This window comes from Pinus tabuliformis, chromosome 1_2 (assembly GCF_031772625.1).
Source record: "Pinus tabuliformis cultivar Carrire ecotype Pingquan chromosome 1_2, CPIR1, whole genome shotgun sequence".
NCBI classification, from domain to species: Eukaryota; Viridiplantae; Streptophyta; class Pinopsida; order Pinales; family Pinaceae; genus Pinus; species Pinus tabuliformis.
The window spans coordinates 282026262-282044431 of NC_142298.1; the positions used below are offsets into that span (position 1 = coordinate 282026262).

At 40.2% G+C, this 18170-nt stretch overlaps 1 protein-coding gene across 1 annotated transcript; it reads right to left on the reverse strand.

The window, feature by feature from the left end:
- Nucleotides 1–13015: 13015 nt before the first annotated feature.
- Nucleotides 13016–17083, reverse strand: LOC149205431 (uncharacterized). Its single transcript, XM_089397403.1, has 3 exons — nt 16694–17083; nt 13338–16273; nt 13016–13139 (listed from the first exon to the last, which is right to left on the reverse strand). The coding sequence occupies exons 1-3, from the start codon at nt 17081–17083 to the stop codon at nt 13016–13018; spliced, it is 3450 nt and encodes a 1149-aa protein (XP_089253529.1).
- Between the last annotated feature and the right edge of the window lie 1087 nt (nt 17084–18170).

Genomic DNA, 18170 nt, shown 5'->3' on the forward strand with positions numbered 1-18170 from the left:
CTGTGGATCCATGCTAATGGAAAAAGGGAACTTTTTAAGGATATTCTACAGGAGATGTCTTCAGGGCATATGAAGTCCATACTTAGAGGAATATAATGCAAGTGTTTTCAAGTTATGTCACTTCCCACAGGTCCCGGAATGAGTCCTCCAAAGTGCAGGAGAGGGGTAACAGGAACGGTGACAAATTACTGTGTAACAGAGCAGAAAAGAGTAGAGCAGAGCATATCAGAACAAGGTAGAATAGAACAAAGCAGAACAGGCAAAACAGAGTAGAGCAGACAGGATAGAGCAGAGCAGAGCAGGGGTCAAGCTATACAGTGCAGTGCATTTGATTAATGAATATTAGCGACCGACAAACAGATTGCAATGGAGTACTCCCTAGTTGAGAGGGAGTGTTAAAATTGGAAACTAGGGCCAAAATCCATGTGGGTCATCTTATTCATGGCTGATAATGTTTTTATTAGATTCCTCTCATCGAGAGGTGTAGGATTGTTCTAAATATCATCCAATTCCAATAAGTATTAATGGAGATATGAATTTATTTTGATTATGGAATTATTATCAAACCGACCTACAACTCATGTAGGCTCAGAAGCCCAACATTCACATCTATTCAAACATCAACAATTGTGTATAAATATAGGAGGACTTTTCCTCATTTTCACTCACTCATCTCATCACATCTCTTTCTCTCTCCTACATAGAAAAGAGGCTCTTCTCTACTGCATAGAAAAGAGACTCTCTCTCACGCATGTGGAAGGAAGGACACAGTTTTGGGGCAGCAACTGTAGAACCAAAATTTTGATCAGCGTTGACCAGAAGACTCCCTCCTCATAACTTCATTGTAGGTCCATCTAGATCTCCTTTGAAGGACGCATTTTTTGGTGGTGGAATCAAGTCGATCTGACGGTCGGTTTGCGAGATATTGATTGCCCTAGTTTGGGACTGATCTAGGGTTTGCTGTTGCTAATGTAAATCTGATTTATGTACTATTTCTCTCTACTGGATTATTGAAGATAAAGTAAGATTTGATCAAAGGGTTTCCCCACATTGGGGTTTGTCCCTTGCTAGCCGTCACATCTTGTGTCTCTTGTCTTGGCTTGTTTTATGTCAATCGTTTAATGTTCTATCTGCACTTTACTTTTATATACATGTGATTGCTAATACGTGGATAATAATAAAAAAGAAAAGTAAACTATTATAAGCATAGAACATGCCATAACTTAACACACTCCTAGTGAATCTCAGCTTCATCAGACAGCTACCAATCCTCTCATACTATGCCTGATGTGCTTTGCTTCAAGCCATAGAGGGCTTTCTTCCACCTGTATACATGAGATTCCCGATCATGAATCTCAAACTCCTTGGGTTGTTCCAAACCTGTGGACCTATTTCATGAGGGGAATTCTCCCCTTGTAGGATTTTCCTTCGGTACATTTCGGACATGTAACTTTATGCTCTTTTTGAATTCAAGTATCCCTATCACCATCAAACCTCTGATGTTGTGTTAATGGACATGGTCCCCAGTGGACTTCCTGCAACTTGATACAACCCTAAACTCAAAAACATCTTTGAAAATTCTATTTTCAAACACGTACCTTTCCATCGATGAGTGCCACCTGGTAACCTTTGACTTCCATTGTTGAAATGGACACCAGGTTCTTCTTGCGATCCTGCACATAAAAGAGATTTTTTAAATGAATCGAGTTACCCTCATTCAATTGAGAGGTAACATTCCCTACACCCTTTTTGGGATAGGTGGCATAGGCTCCAAGTATAATCCCGCGATTATTTCCATCTCTACCAAATTAGAAAGTGCACCCTTCTGGGGTTCCTTACTTTCTTTAAAGAGACGACCATTTCCATGATGACCTGTATTACTAGTCATTCCTTTGATCACTCCTTTGCATAATGGTCGAACTTATTGCAACCAAGGCACCCACCTTTTCTTCCACTCTTAGATCCGTACTTCCCAATGAAGTGATCTTTAAGTAGGCCATCAAAAACTTCCTTTGTGCTGCCTTGATAATATTCTCTGCTTCCACTTAACCCTCGGTGAATTTGAAGAGGGATGAGGAACCCATTAATCCTTATGTGCTGACCCAACTGTCTTTGGTGATTGCTCTTTCACTCTTGCTTGCGTATTTTCTTCACCTGAGCTCTGATATCATGCTAATTTTAGGTATGTTCTATGCTAGAGAAATTTATTTAAATTTTCACAGTTAGCAATCACATCAGCATTAAAGTAAACTATAGATAGAACATAAATATAAATCGCAGAAGAAAAGCCAAGACAAGAGGACACAAGATCTGGCGGTAGCCAGGGACAAACCCCACAATGTGGGGAAACACTTGATCAATTCTTCTTTTATGTTCTTCAAAGTTCAGCGGAGAAAGAGAGAGAGAGAGATAATACATTTACAATAGAAGCCAACATTTTGACTTTTGATTTCGGCATGAGATCAGTTGAAGACATATTGCTTCAACTGATTCTCCATGGTGACTGATTCACCTATTGTTTGTTGCACCTTACTGTGTAGCACCATGGCGTACCATCACAGTGTTGGGCCTAGATGACTAAGATACTCCCATTACTATGTTGTTCCTTACGAACATACCCATCATGCTGCACCATACATGTAGTCTTATTACTAATCATGTTGCCTCATACATCATCATGCTGTCTCATTATGTTGCATCTTCTATCATCATGCATCTGTCACCTATTGTTACATTGTGCAGCAATAAGTATATCAACCTTAGCTGCTTGTTAGAGCTTGCAACGTAGCAAAGAAGTTAGGCTATAGTTCCACCTTCCAGCAAACCTAAATTATTATGTTGTCACCTACAGCAATCCATGTTTATACCTATTAGATGACTGCAGCAGATGGGACTTCTTAGACTACGGATTAGGGCAGCGTATGAAGCTGCGTTGGACACCTCAACAGGTCTGATACTATGCTCCTTTAGCTTGGTTCTCTTGCAAGAAGAAACTAACCTTATACTGTCACACCATGCCACTTTCACGCTGACAACTTTGTTGTGGTTAGGGCACATTGGGTCCACCCTTAACTATGGATTTTGGACCACTTAGAAAAGTGAATTAACATTCCTCTTGATAGATGGAAATGAGGCCAGCTTTGACTGTGTATAGCAGCCTCTATTTGGCTATGGCTAGTTGCAGATAGAAGCATATTTGAACGGTGGATCAAGGGCTCCTTATTACTGCGTGTAGGGCTTCTGAAGCACCTTCACAACTGCGTCAAAGAATTTCTTTAGACCTGCGGCTAGAGTACCTTTGGACAGCATCTAGGGCTTCTCCTTCAGCTGCATAATAGACCTTTTTAGTGTGGCTAGGGTACCTTTGGACAGCAGCTAGGGCTTCTCCTTCAACTGCATAATAGACCTTTTTACTGCGGCTAGGGTATGGCAAGATCTCCCTTAACTACACTAGGGTCCTTTGCCAACTGTGTCTTGATCTTCATTATGTTTAGGGTCATGTGACTATAGCTACATATAAGGCCTTCACTTGCACTACGTTTAGGGCTTCATTTGTAGGCCAGCGTATTACACTTGGTGTCTCTCCTTTACCAAAACCCAAAGACGTGGAGAGGAGAAGATCACCTGGAGTGTAAGAAATGACTTCAAGTCCTCACCAATTTATACTAAAACGTAGATGATGAATAGGCATGACTTTTGGGCTTCTGAGCCTACACAAGTTGTTGGCCAACTTGACAATTTGTCTTATAACATAAATAAATTCATAATTCCATGAATACTTATCGGAATCAGATGATATTTATATCAATCCTACACTTCTCAATGAGAGGGATCCAATAAAAGTATCATCTACCATAAATAATATGACCCACATGGAGTTTGGCCCTAGTTTCAATGTCATGCTTGCAGTCATGTTTTGGCTATGTTCAAGGTTTATCTTCATGTGTACAAGTTGTATTCAATACATAAGCATATGTCTCACTCACACATGAATTTGTATGCAATGTCACCCAAGTGTCGTTGCAGTCGTTCAATGATCTATCTCAGGTGTCACACTTGTCGCCCGTACCCTTCGGTCAATCACACTGAGCATATGTTATCTTTTTGGTTTGAGGTGTCTTGTCATCAAGTCATGTTGAGTGTGTGTTCTCAAGGTAATGCATACACAATTTCACTCGCTCACACAGTCATTTTGCTGAAAAGATATCGACTAGACCACCCTCCATTAGTCAGACCTCCGTTGAGCTACATTGCGTAGTCTTAGCCCTCAGTGACCAAGTATTGCTACTCAGAATTGCACAGAGCTTGAGGTTGCCTCCCAGGCAGTCTGCACTGCGCAATCCTAGAATCGACCTAGCTGACTGTCACCCAGAATAGTGCAGAAGCTGCCCAAGAATCCATCTCAATCTGTGTTGCTCGCAAGATAATCCATTAAGCCTCCAACTGGTCAACGAAGAGTTTAACCAGGCAGTGACCCCAAGCTTCACTCCTCCAAAAAGTTGCATAGATAATGAACGAGATGAATAAGGAGCACATGTTAGGAGACTTTTTCGTGAACAGATGAACACATGAAGCATGCCAAGTATCAGCGAAGGGGACACATGCACATGAAACATCAGGCAAACACTAAGACCACCGAAGACTCCACACACCTTTCCATGCGAAGGTGAAGCTATGATACACTAAGACCACACTCATCACTCAGAGGCACTGTTGCTCGACATGGACACCACCATCAGCATGAACATACTAGCACTGTCATGTTGATTCATGTCATGAGTCATCTCAGCCACATCACTACTATGGGCCATACTATTTTAATCAATGTAATATAACATGGAAGTCCAAGAGACCCACATACAAAGTTGAAAATTCATGTTAGTCAAAGAGTTGTAGGTTTTAACCCCGTACAGAAATTACCTACATCCGCATTCTAAAACACAGAAAATAAACAATGCGAGAGCATAACACATAAAACACATATACACAAATATTTTCCCCTGGATCCCAAAATCGGGACTACCAGCTTGATTTTTTCATTATGTTCCTTTCAATGTTACAATATATATTTATACATGTCGAAGCATCCAATACCATGGACCAAAAACCATTGTGTCCAAAACCATGGACTGAAAACCATTGCATCCAAAATCATGGATTGAAAGCCATCGCGTGCAATACCATGTACGAAAAACATGCACAAAACCATAGGTATGTCCGCCTAACCTAATATAGGGTCCAAAAAAAATTTCCCCGGAGTGCTACCCGGCCCGGACCCCATAGAGAGGGGCTACCCACCCCCCTCAAACCCCCTGTGACACCGCCCCCCCTTGCTGCGCAATCGGCACAACAAAAGGGGGGCTCCACCCCCCCTCTAACCCCCCAGTTAACTACGTCGACTAGTCATGGAAAGAATATAACACAACCCAACATTCTCCCACTTGTTTTTTTATTTCCATAGGGGGCCACAGGAGAGCTTAGTCATTTATCCAGCCCTGCAACGCCCATTGTTTCTCTACAACAAGAGAACTTTTCAAAGCTCATAGATTTTGTCAATGCATCTACAGTATTCTTCAAAGTGTCCACCTTTACTAGCAACACCTTTTTGTCTTTTATCATATCCCTCACAAAGTGATACTACACATCAATGTGTTTTACCTTTGAATGGTAAGCAGGGTTCTTTGCCAAGAAAATTTCACTTTGGTTGTCACAGTTTATCCTTATAGCTCCTTGTACTAACCCCATACTTGAACAAAATCTCTGCAACCAAACTTCTTCCTTGATTGCATGAGTGGCTACCATGTATTCTGCCTCTGTAGTTGATAATGCCACTACAAATTGTTTCTTACTCATCCAGCTGACTGCACCTCCAAATAGGTTAAACACATACCCACTTGTAGATCTTCTCTGATCCAGATCTCCATCCCAGTCTGCATCAACAAAGCCATAGATATCCAAAACTATGTCCAATCCTGGTCTTCCTTGGTAGCACAAACCATAATCACTAGTGCCACGCAAATACCTGAAAACCTGCTTCATTCTTGTCTAGTGCTCCTTCCCTAGTTTTGACATAAACCTGCTCAATACTCCCACTACATGTGCAATGTTTGTTCTCGTACAGACCATCGCATACATCAGGCTACCGACTGCACTTTGCATATGGAACACGGGATATGTCCTCTTCCTCTTCTTGTGTCTTGGGACATTGTTTAGCAGATAACTGTACACCTATAGGAATAGGAACCTTCACTGGTTTACCATCCTGCATATTAAACCTTTGCATTATTGTCTCGACATACTTCCTCTGGTTTAACCAGAGCTTCCTCTTTGCCCGTTCTCTTTTAATTTCCATGCCCAAAATATAGTTTGCAACACCAAGATCTTTCATGTCGAATTTGGAGGACAATTGGGTCTTCAAATCCTGGATAATTTCTTTGTCATTTCCAACCAGCAACATATCATCCACATACAAGACCAGATAAATAACACGGTCACCAATTAATTTAAAATACACACAGTGATCTGCTTTGCTTCTGGTGAAGCCAAGTCCCCGTATAAATGTATCAAATTTTTGATACCACATCCTTGGTGACTGTTTTAGCCCATACAGAGACTTCTTTAACTTTCATACCAGTTTTTTCTTACCCTTCACCACAAAGCCTTCAGGTTGCTTCATGTAGATCTCCTCTTCTAGATCCCAGTGAAGAAATGTTGTCTTCACATCCATCTATTCTACCTCAAAATCAAAATCAGTAGAAACAGATAAAAATAATCTAATAGAATCTACCTTGGCAACTGTAGTGACCAACCTAGGGTGCTAGATTAGGCTAAATTTATTATCGACCAGGGTAAGTAAACTTCGAGGCATGTGTCTAAAATCTATAGACATAAAGGGTTCCTAACTAACTGTTCATTGTGGTAGGTTACAGTACTTATTTACGGAAGGTTAATATATGTTCCCTATCACCTTGACACTCAGGTCACTCAACTCATCTAACTGTCCTAAAGACACTATGTATTATTAGAATGAGATTTTAATCCCCTTACAAGGATTATGTGCACAAAAGCCCTGTCTAGTTAACACTCAGCATTCATAAAAGATCAAAAGCATACTACAAATTTAAATACATGTAAACAGAGTCTATGAGGATGCTTTAAAAATATAACGATGGATCATATCTCTTACAAGATATGGTTCAATGATTTTAACGATAAATCCTTTAAGCTATCACCATAAACACCATTCATAAAGATTGCAACAAAATTATAAGCATAACTCTAATCACTATGCATGCTATTCAATATTCAAAAGCTGCTAATGAAATGAAAATGACAGTATACCAATCCACGCAGGGCCCGTCCGCGTTTCAATGGTACACTGGAATACGCTCAAGAAACTAAGGTATTAACGCATGAACAATGTTATAATAAAACCGTGACTGTAATCGAGTTCTGGTATTAAGTTATGAAGATCATACAAAAGCTCTGTTCTCAAAACGATATACAGAGATCACCAACCATGTAACTGTAACTATATCTGTGTTTTTAAAAACAATTAATACCCGGTTTCATTTGGATTGAATGTACATTCACTATGCAGTTGTTTCCGCTTTTACTATGGAATGATTTTTGGGTCATTTCCATTCTAAACCGATTTCCAAAAAGAAACAAAATGAAACTGGTTTGGGAAACCTATGGCTGTTGCTGCCTTTGTCACCAAAAGGCTGAGGCTTTGACTGGCGTTGACCGCATAACCAGGAGTGTTTGATTTGTTGTAGGATCGGTGTTTCTCCATGCTTGTACATTCTAGTTTTCGTTCCTATCCCTTGCTTTGGCTTGCCTGTCATGCCACGTGTCAGATGATGAACTATTTATAGGATGTTGTAACTTCCTGTAACCTTTTTATTAAAAATTCCTAATTTCTAACATAAAAACTCATAAATTAACTTCAATGCAAACTAACAACTATAATGCTATTAATTAATCAATTTCAAGGAATATAAGGGATCTATGGAGGAAAAGGGTAGACAAATGATGTGTTTCTAGAAGAAAAAGAAGGTCATGGAATGGTACCAACATCTCCCCCAAGCTTAATGAATTAGCATGCCCTCATGCTAATCCTGATGTGCTGCCTCTAAACGCTGTCCCTGCCTGCACCTCTGCTGCTTTCAACAATGCATCCATGTTCTTCTTAGCTTGGGCATCTTTCTGACTGTGGATCTCATGCTTTAAACTCTTGTACTTCTCCTTGAGGGCTTTCTTTTGGTTAAACCATTTGGTTGCCCACTTGCAAATGTCAGTTTGTTCAGCCTCGAGTTCCTTGATTTGCTCCCTCAACTTCTCATTTTTCTGTTGAGTCTCTTTACTCTGTGCTCTTAGCATTTCATTCTCTTTCTTGATGACGTTTTCTAGCATATTGGCCTCCATTAGTTCTTCTTTTAACTTTTCAATTTTCTTTTCCAGCCTCTTTTGTTTCTTAATGGCGGGTGGTGACACTTTTTATTGCCTACTGTTGCTCTCAACCTCCATTTCAGCTTCTGGTCCAGGTTGTGAGTGAGCACTGCTCTCAATGTCCATAGGTGCAGGTGCATTCGATTCTGGTTGGTCTTCTTGTGGTTGGGTCTTTTGTGCTCTCATGGATCTTCTTGTATAGGTAGTAAAAATTTTATCTTGCTCCACTTTCTGGGCATCCTCTTGTCTCATTTTCCTCGTCCTCACACTACTAATGGGTGGAGGTACATTGCTTGATTTGTGCACAGGAATCTCTTCATCAATGTCATGCATAAATCCTGAGTGCTCTTGTTGTTCTTGCTCATCCTCTTCATCTTTGATTTGGTTGGCAGCCAAGAATTCCTTCCACGTTTTCCCCCTTCTTTGTAATTCATACTCAATAAGAATTTTAATTAGCCCGAAATGATATAAGCTCTTGTCCTCATTACCTTTTTGCTTTTGGATGGTTTTCGACATTTTGGTTAAGCTCTGCAAGAGGAAATATGGTAAGCTAATAGTGCACTGCCCTTTCAAATGTAACAGTAGTTTGATGTGGTATAAATAAACTATGCTATAGCGGCCCTCACAAGTAAGAAATTTTTGGATGACATACACCATTTCGTCCCACGGATGCATCAGCCAGCTCCTTGGGACACCTTTCTTCCAGTTAACGGATGAAACCCTCAATCTGGACATGAATTGGGTCCATGATTTTCCTTTGAACTGTTTTGTCTTGAAGTATTTCTCCCCTTCTGGGCTGATCCCTAAGGACTGTGCTATGGTGTCTTCTGAGACCCTGAATGAAAAATTACGTATCAAGGCTTTCTCCCCATTGAATGTAAAGGCAAATTGTTTAGTTACCTCCTCATTGCTTCCATTAAACTTCTCCAAGAAGGGTAGCCATTGTTTTTCTTTTAAAATTGCAATGCAGTCATCGTGGTACTGAGAACTGTCAAATGTGCTTGGCTCTACCCTATTAGTCATTTTGACAGAGGAATTTTTTTTTTCTAACCCTCTTCGTTTATGCTTACGAATTTAACAAAGGTATTTTGGTTTGTTACCTTTGTCTTTCGCTCCACACTGCGGACCTGGGGGTGCCCTCTGTTCTTCGAAACTAACTCCTTCAATGGCTTAAGTGATGGCCAGATGACTGTCTTGTAATTATGGTGGAGGTCGAAACTTGTAAACCCAAATGACTGTGTTTTCCTTGTTGCTGTTGAAATCACAGATGTCGAATTGCTAATATAGAACAACTAAGAATGAAATGAAATTTTTTTAACAACCGACTCAACTCAATTCGTAGCATATTCATATTTTATGACAAAGGAGTAGTTGTACTAGGTCGTATGAATACCATCATGAGAACGCTGGAAACATGTATGGAGTACTGAAGTATGATATCAGATAGTTGTTTGCATTAGTCGACTTTGTCGGGTGGTCATGTTATAATTTGGCCGATTCAAACATAATGAACAAAATCGTATAACATTTGGCTTTCAAACAGTTCACCACCTGTCATTCGTTCATTGGTACTTGGCCGAATAGGGAGATGTTGGACCGGCAGTAGGGTTTGATTGGCCGATAAAGAGTTAATAACAAAGGCTGGGATGGTGATATAAGAGGGGATTGAGAAATCATATGGAGAGTATGGGAATTTTAAGAATCGTATAAATATGGGATAGGCTAGAGTGTTGGGAGATGATAGGGATTAAGAATATGATAAGGGGTGATAGGTATGTAGGTGTTTTTGAAATTGATCGTAGCAATCATAGTCATCACATTTAACATTAAAAATAATCTAAGAATTTAAATGTTAAAAATAAAGAATACATTACACTTTTATTGGTTGATCAAGTGTTGAATTGGCATGCTAGGTAGGACTAGTCTTTCTTGACTAATCTTTGTTGTTCATGACAGGTCCCTCTGAGATGAATTTGAATGCAACAGGTCCCTCTGAGATCTGGAAAATGTTTAGCTTAGCTTCTTTGAAATCTTGGAAAAGAACTATATGTGTGCAGGTTCCTTGATCTTTGGTGTTTTACGAAGCCTCGGTGACAAGCAACCTTTGAATCTCTGTTGAAACTTTGTTGAAGCTTTGCTGAAGTAACTTGAGTTAACAGTCTCTTAACAGGTCCCTTTTATGTATATTGAACAGGTCCCACTACTGTTGGTGCTGGTAACATGGTCTTCTGAACAGAACAGGTCCCACTGCATAGTGTTTTTAAACAGGTCCCTCTGATTATAACAAAGACAAAAACAACTTCTTTATTGAAATCTGGAGTGCCGAAACAAACTCTTTGGAAATGTACAGTGAGGAGATAAGATAAGAAATCTTTGAGAATTTACAATGAGGAGATGAGATAAGAAAAACAAAATGCTGGTGCTTCTCCCCCACTAAAGCTTTGACTTTTCCTCAAGTCATTATTCAATTGATGAATCAAACAGGAAACAAAAGAAAAGGAATTCTTACCAGCCAAAGAATTGGTTTTCAAGTAAGAATTCTGGTTTAGAGTGTGCCAGAGTCTGGTTTTCACATATAACCCATTTTTATTATTATTATTTATATATATATATATATATATATATATATATATATATATATATTTTTTATTTTTTTTTATTTTAAATTTATTTTTTTTAATTTCTTTTGAATTTCTGAATTGAAATGAAATAAACTAAGGCAGAGATACTACAGCTGAAGGCTACAATATCTCAACCTCTTTCTGTTGAGATACAGTTTGAAGAAAATTTTTCTTGCTGATGGGCTTATTGTAAAGTTTCAAGCGATGACCATTGACAGTAATGGAGTGGCCTTCTCCATCAATAGTAATGAGCTTGACTGATCCATTGTCATAAACTTGAATGATTTCGTATGGGCCCATCCAATGTGTGGTAAACTTGGCTTTATGATCTCTGAATTTAGAATCAAAGAGTAAAGCCCATTCTCCTTCTTTGAACTGCTTCTTCTTGATATGTGCATCATGCCACTGCTTCCTTTGTTTTTGCATGAGGATTGTTGTTTCCTCTACTTACTGCCTCATTTCATCCAGTTGGTTCAACTGCTGAATTCTTTCTTGTTGTGCTTCATTCAGGTCAATTTCCAAATCTGCAGCCATCTTAAAAGTATGTATTTGAAACTCAATAGGAAGCATTACCTCTTTTCCATACACCAACTGATATGGTGTAAATCCTGTAGTATTCTTCCACGTGATTCTATAAGCCCAGAGTGCATCTTTGAGCTTCTCTTCCCAATTCTTTCTGTTCATTGCCACAGTCTTAGTGATAATTACTTCCAAAGTTTTATTTGTGGATTCCACCTGGCCATTGGCCTGTGGATGGTAAGGTGTACTTCTTCTGTGCTTGATTTGACATTTTTCTGTGATGTCCTTAACTAACTTTAAAGTAAACTGAGTACCTTGATCAGTCACTATCTCCCTTGGTACTCCATACCTTACAAAAATCTCTTCAAAAAGGAAGTTTACCACTGTTTGTTCAGTTGCTCGAACTAGTGCTTTTGCTTCAGCCCATTTTGTTATGTAATCAGTACATACTAAGATGTACTTCTTACCATTGGAGGTTGGATTAATGGGTCCTATGAAATCTAGAGCCCATTTTTCAAATGGCTCTAGGTGCACTTGGGGCTGAAGTGGCATCTCATCTATAGCTGTTGGCCTACCCATTCTTTAGCAGCTATCACAACTGTTCATGTACTTTTTGGAATCCTTAAAAATAGATGGCCAGTAGTATCCAAGACTAAGAATCTTGAATGTTGTTCACTTAGCTGCAAAATGCCCACCACACGGTTCATCATGGCAAGATTTTAAAATATCAATTATCTCATCATTTCTTACACATCGTCTAATAATCATATCATAACCAGTGTAAAATGAATTGCTATTAATCCATGAGTATCGAGCACTTTGTTTGACTAGCCTCTTTTTTTCCTTTAGAGTAAAGTATGGAGGTGTTCTTCCTGTAGACAAGTAATTGGCCAAGTCAGCATACCAAGGATTCACTATTGAAATCGCAAATAGATTTTCATCTGGAAAAGAATCTTCAACCGGAACAACCTCACCTTGATTTTGCAGTCTAGAAAGAAAATCTGCCACCTGATTCTCCTTACCTGGTTTTTTTTTTCCGAATAAAAAGCGTAAAATTTTTATTAAGGAAGTAAAAAGTTTACATTGCATATGCTACAGCATCTCTGGTTGAGCTGTAAAAACTGCTTTTGTTTTTTCCACAAAAACATCATGTCTTTTGCTAGAGACCAACTGTTCCTCAAAAGGAAAGATTCACATCTAAAATACCTTCATTCTATTTGGTCAAGAACCGTGACCTCCCTTACTTAAAGGGGTTGAAAAAACCATCAAAAATAATGGGTCTCCTCAAAAGAGGAAAATGACCCTTACAAACTGTGTATATTGTGTAAGCTGCCATATAAATATTCATATAAAAGTCTTGATATTGTTTTCAAAAAGATATTTAAAAGCTTTTGAAAGAAACGCTGCAAAAAAGATCTAAAATGCTAGTCATGGGGCGGCTGATCTGATCTGCTGATCTGTCCCTGTTTTTCCTCTATAATTTGCCAGCTGCCCAGATTCTGCTGCAAACCTTCCTTAGAAAGTTTGTCGGCTGAATCATTCCGGTCCCTAAAAATATGACATAAAGAGAAACTGTTAAAAGAAGATTTCAATACCTAAATTTCCTCCAGCAAAAGTTTAAGGATTTGATTTTTGCATGTACTTTGTCCATTGACCCATCTAACAACATTTAATGAGTCTTCGAAGATCTGAATTGAGTGGGTGTTCCTTTGGATGAGCCAGCAGAGGAGAAGTTTCAAAGCGAACATTTCTGCATAGTTATTTGAACCGGTCCCTAATCCAACTGAGGCTTTGAGGATGTGATTTGTGTTTTCATAGATGACTAATCCTGCTCCTGCTCTATTATTTTGCGAAGCTCCATCGAAGAAGGCCCAGGGAACTCCCTCTTTTATTTGAATTCCTGTGTCTTGTCTTTTAGATTGATTCTCCTCTGCTTCAGGAATACTAGTATAGATAGAAACACTTTGGATTGCTATGACTGTCGCTGGGGTTTCCTTATCCTGGAATATACTCCTATTCCTTGCAATCCATACCCCCCAGCTGATGATCAGAGGTAGATTGCGCATGTTCCCATTAGGATATAGTTGCCACCACTTTTTCCATACCTCTAGCAGGTTATCACCTGCCCATTCAATCTTGTTATTCAGTAATTTTCCTGCCTCTCCCCATATCTTGAGAGTTTCTGGGCATTTAAGAAACAGGTGATTTATGGTTTCATCTTCAGATTTGCAAAGGGTGCATCTCCCAGGCCCGTGCATATATCTTGACTGCAGGATGTCCCAGGTTGGGATTTTATTTTTAAGTATGCACCAAAATAGAAGTTTTGACTTTGGTGGACTTTTGAGTTTCCACAGATGTTTCGGCCACCATTCAGGAGTTCCCCACCCTTTCCTGGTCATGAGGAATTTGTAACCGCTTTTTGATGAGTATTCCCTCGAATCTGCATGCGCCCAGATGAACTCGTCCCTGCTATCTTTCAGTCTTACATTGGATCTAGACAGTTCCTGAGTGTAAGTTCTCCACTCATTCCTCCATCTTTGCTCTAGTTCTAGGTCTTCTTCATCTTTCCAGGCTTGTCCCCAAATGGTTGAGTGTCCAAGTTTATCCACTTGGTTTAAGAAGCGTATGCCTTTGTTCTCTAAGTGTTGGACAAGCCCAGGGGATAAGGCATAGTTTTCATTGCAGCCAACCCATGGATCCTTCCCTATCTTCACATTCCTACCATTCCCAATCTTCCATGCCAATCCTTGTTCTATCACTTTGAATGACTCCACCGTAGCTTTCCATATCACCGAGACATTCTTTTTATACTTTGCTGGGTTCCTGATCCATTCTTCTAATGGAACCGGGTCTATATATTTCCTTTTGACCACTCTCGTCCAAAGATTTTCCATCTTTATAAGTCTCCACCCTGATTTGGCTGCCAATGTGAGACTGAAGTCAGGAAGGCTTTTTATCCCCCATCCTCCCCAATCTTTTGGCCTTGCCACTTTCTCCCAGGCAACCCATGGGAGAACCGCATTCTCTTTAGAACCAGCCCATAAAAATCTACTGCAAATTCTCCTTATTTTCTCCAAGACTCCCTTAGGAACCCATGTTAGAGCAGCCCAATAGACTGGGATGGCCAGCAGCACAGATTTGATTAGGGTCAGCCTCCCTGCTCTAGAGAGCCATTTATAACTCCAATGAGTTATTTTGGCTTCGATTTTTGCAATCAGCCAGTTCCAGTCCTCTTTCCTGTAGGCATTCGGCTTCAGCCAGAACCCTAGATACTTGAATGGGGATTCCATATTGCATGTTTCATAGGGAAAAAAGGAATTTATCTGATCTTTTTCTTGTCTATTTAGACCTTCCACTATAATCTGTGATTTCCTGGAGTTGATCTGCATTCCAGTTGCTTTCAGGAAAAGATCAAATATGTTTTTTAGTTCCTTTATTTCATTAAAGGCACCATTAGTAAAAACCAAAATGTCATCTACAAAAAGAAGGTGAGATATATTCATGTTTACAGCCGCTTCTATACCTTTTACCTTACCTTCCCTTTTGGCCTTTTGAATCAGCTGGCTCAATCCTTCAGCAACAAGAAGAAATAACAGGGGAGACAGGGGGCAGCCTTGCCTCAACCCCCTCTGTCCTTTAAAGAAAGGGGTGGCTTCTCCGTTGATGAGGATTGCATAGCTAACATTTGTGATACACCCCATAATCCAACTGATAAAGTCCACTTTGAAGCCTATGTGAGTTAATAGCAGGCGGATATAAATCCAATTAATCCTATCATATGCTTTTGATAAGTCTATTTTTAGGACAGCTCCTTTCTTATTTTTCTGCTTTACGTTGTGAAGAACCTCCTGTGCCACACCAATTGCTTCATGTATTTGCCGACCATTCAAAAAACCAAATTGTTCAGATGAAATATGCCTTGACAGAATTGGTTTGATTCTGAGCGCTATCACTTTAGCAATTATTTTGTATATACTGTTGCATAATGATATAGGCCTAAAATCCTCGAAGGTTTCAGGAGCTTCCTTTTTTGGGATGAGAGCTATGAAAGTAGCATTGAAGGGGTTGTAGATCTCTCCTTTCTTCTTGGATTCCTCTACTACTTCTGTTATTTCTTCTCCTATTAGCTCAAAGAAGTGGAGAAAGATCTCTACGGTCCAGCCATCTGGTCCAGGACTCTTCTCTTTTGCCATAGATTTGATGACACTTTCCACCTCCTCCTTTGTTACAGGGTCCATAACTTCCTCCGCTTCTGCCTCCTCCACATACCTAGGAAAACATTGCGCTGTTTTGATGACCTCAGCGATGGTGGCCTCTCCTTGGTCTGCAAATAAAGATTGGAAATGTCTCTGTCCAAAAGCTGACAAAGATTCAAACGTCTTAGCTTCCCTTCCTTCATCATTTTTTAGATTCCAAATGGTGTTTGCGCTCTTCCTCCCTTTTGCATAATTGTGGAAAAAGCTCGTGTTTTCATCTCCTGCTTTTAACCAGATTGCTCTACTCTTAAGTCTCCACTCCTCCTCCTTTGCCAGCAGAATTTGATTTTTGAGTTTCTCCAGGGATAGAATTCTCTCTTTTGATTCCTGCGTCGCATAGCCATCCTCCTCTATGCTCTCCAGTTTTTGAAGTTCCTCGTTTATCCTAGAAATTTCCTCAGTCTGCTTCGCCTTCCTGTCTTTTTCCTATTTGATTGTTTCTTTCTTCAGTCGTTTGAGATTTTCCATGAACAAGAATCCTTTATCCTCAGTGGATCTTCTGTCTGGGTGAATCCAAGTTTCTTTGAAAAGAATGTTATAAGAGCCTTCTTGCAGCCAAGATGCATTAAACTTGAAAGGTGCTGGTGGCTTTGGGGGTGTCTTGGAGAGTTCAAGGTAAATTGGGAAATGATCTGAAGGCCCCCACTCTTCAACCCATTGCCTGAATAAAGGAATCATGGAAGATAGGTCCTCATTTATGAGAAAACGGTCCAGCCTCTTCGCCACTCTTGCATGTCCGACTCTTCTATTCCGCCAGGTCGGTTTTAGCTTGATGAGGTTAACATCTAACAGGTTATTTGCTATTAATAGGTTTTGGAAGAAATCTGTTAGCGAATCCTCCCTTACCGCTGGACCCCAAGCCTTCGCTCTTCCTAATGAGAAGTTAAGGTATCCACCTAGCACCATGTATTTGCTCTTCATTAAAGAATTTGCCATCAAATTGTTCCAGAAGGGCATCCTTCCCTGGCATGGTCCATATATGTTGAGAATTGTTATAGGGTATTCGAATTTTGGAGATTGACATTCCATTCCCATCGCCTGCCTCATTCCCCATTGGTTCCTTATCTTGATTCTCCCTTCTCTGTAACCTACAGCCGTCCCTCTAGAATGACCAACTGAGTCTATGGCTGAAAATTTCCAACCTGGAAGAAGGCCATTTAGCAACGACTGAATTTCTACTCCATTCCCTAGAGTCTCCTGGAGTAGAAGAACATCCGCCTTGGAATTCATAACCATCTCCCTAAGAGCCAGTTTTTTGGGTTTACTGGCTAAACCCCTATAGTTCCATGAGGTTATGATCATTTTAAAACAGTTTCAGGGCCCTGCACCGCTCTAAGTTCCCCAGTAATTGATTGTTGCTTCCCGTCTGCCACATCATGTGTTGCTTTAACCTGGGCCATGGAAAGGTTTGATTTCCTTCCCCGTTTTTTCCTGGTCTGGCTCTGAGGGATTGTTTGCTCTATGCCACCCACCGAGGATAGGGGATTGGATTTGCTATCCTGAGATCGGAGGTTATAAGGGCAAACGGGGTGAGGGACCAGGGAGGAAGGTTTAGGACAACACCCATCACAATTCAGATCTAGGGAGGGAATAGCAGCAGAGATCGATTCTATACAGATTTCCATATTGCATCCATCTATGATTACATTTTTATATTTATTAACAGGAAAAGAGTTTTTTGTAAGAGGATTGGGAACCAGACATTCATCTTTATTATCTGAATTAAAACCAGAGGGATTTTTAGGATCTAAGCTCGTACCCTTAGAGTCCTCACCTGAGATGCGGTTTTGAATCGGTGTTGCTTCCTCGGGAGGTTCTAAGTCTGTTGATTCGTTCCCAGGCTCAGTGCCTTCTTCTTCCATTTTGCTTGGAGAAACTTGAATTGCTACGTTCTGAGTCTGCCTCCCCTGCTGATGATCTAGCTCCATATCTTCTCCCTCCTGATGCTCTGAGTTCTCCTTTTCCCGTCGAGTCTGGTTCTGACTGTTTTCTCTCTCCATGTGCGCCACCGTCCTCTGAAACTTTCTTCGTTGCCTGCCCAAGGGGCATTCCTTGGCCAAATTCCCGACGACGTGGCATCTATGGCAGCGGAAAGGCAAATATTCATAGTCTAGAATTTGTTCGAAGACGTAATCCTTGTATTGGAGATTAATCTTCTCTGCTAACCCTCCACTTGGATTTAAACTAACTAGAATCCGAGCCATTGCCCTGTGTTGAGTTTCCATGAATGACATGTCTGCCTCCAAAAACGTGCCTAGCCTGTTCCCAATAGCTTTGAAGACCGACTCGACCCAAAGAAAGGATGGTAACCCTGGTGCCCTTA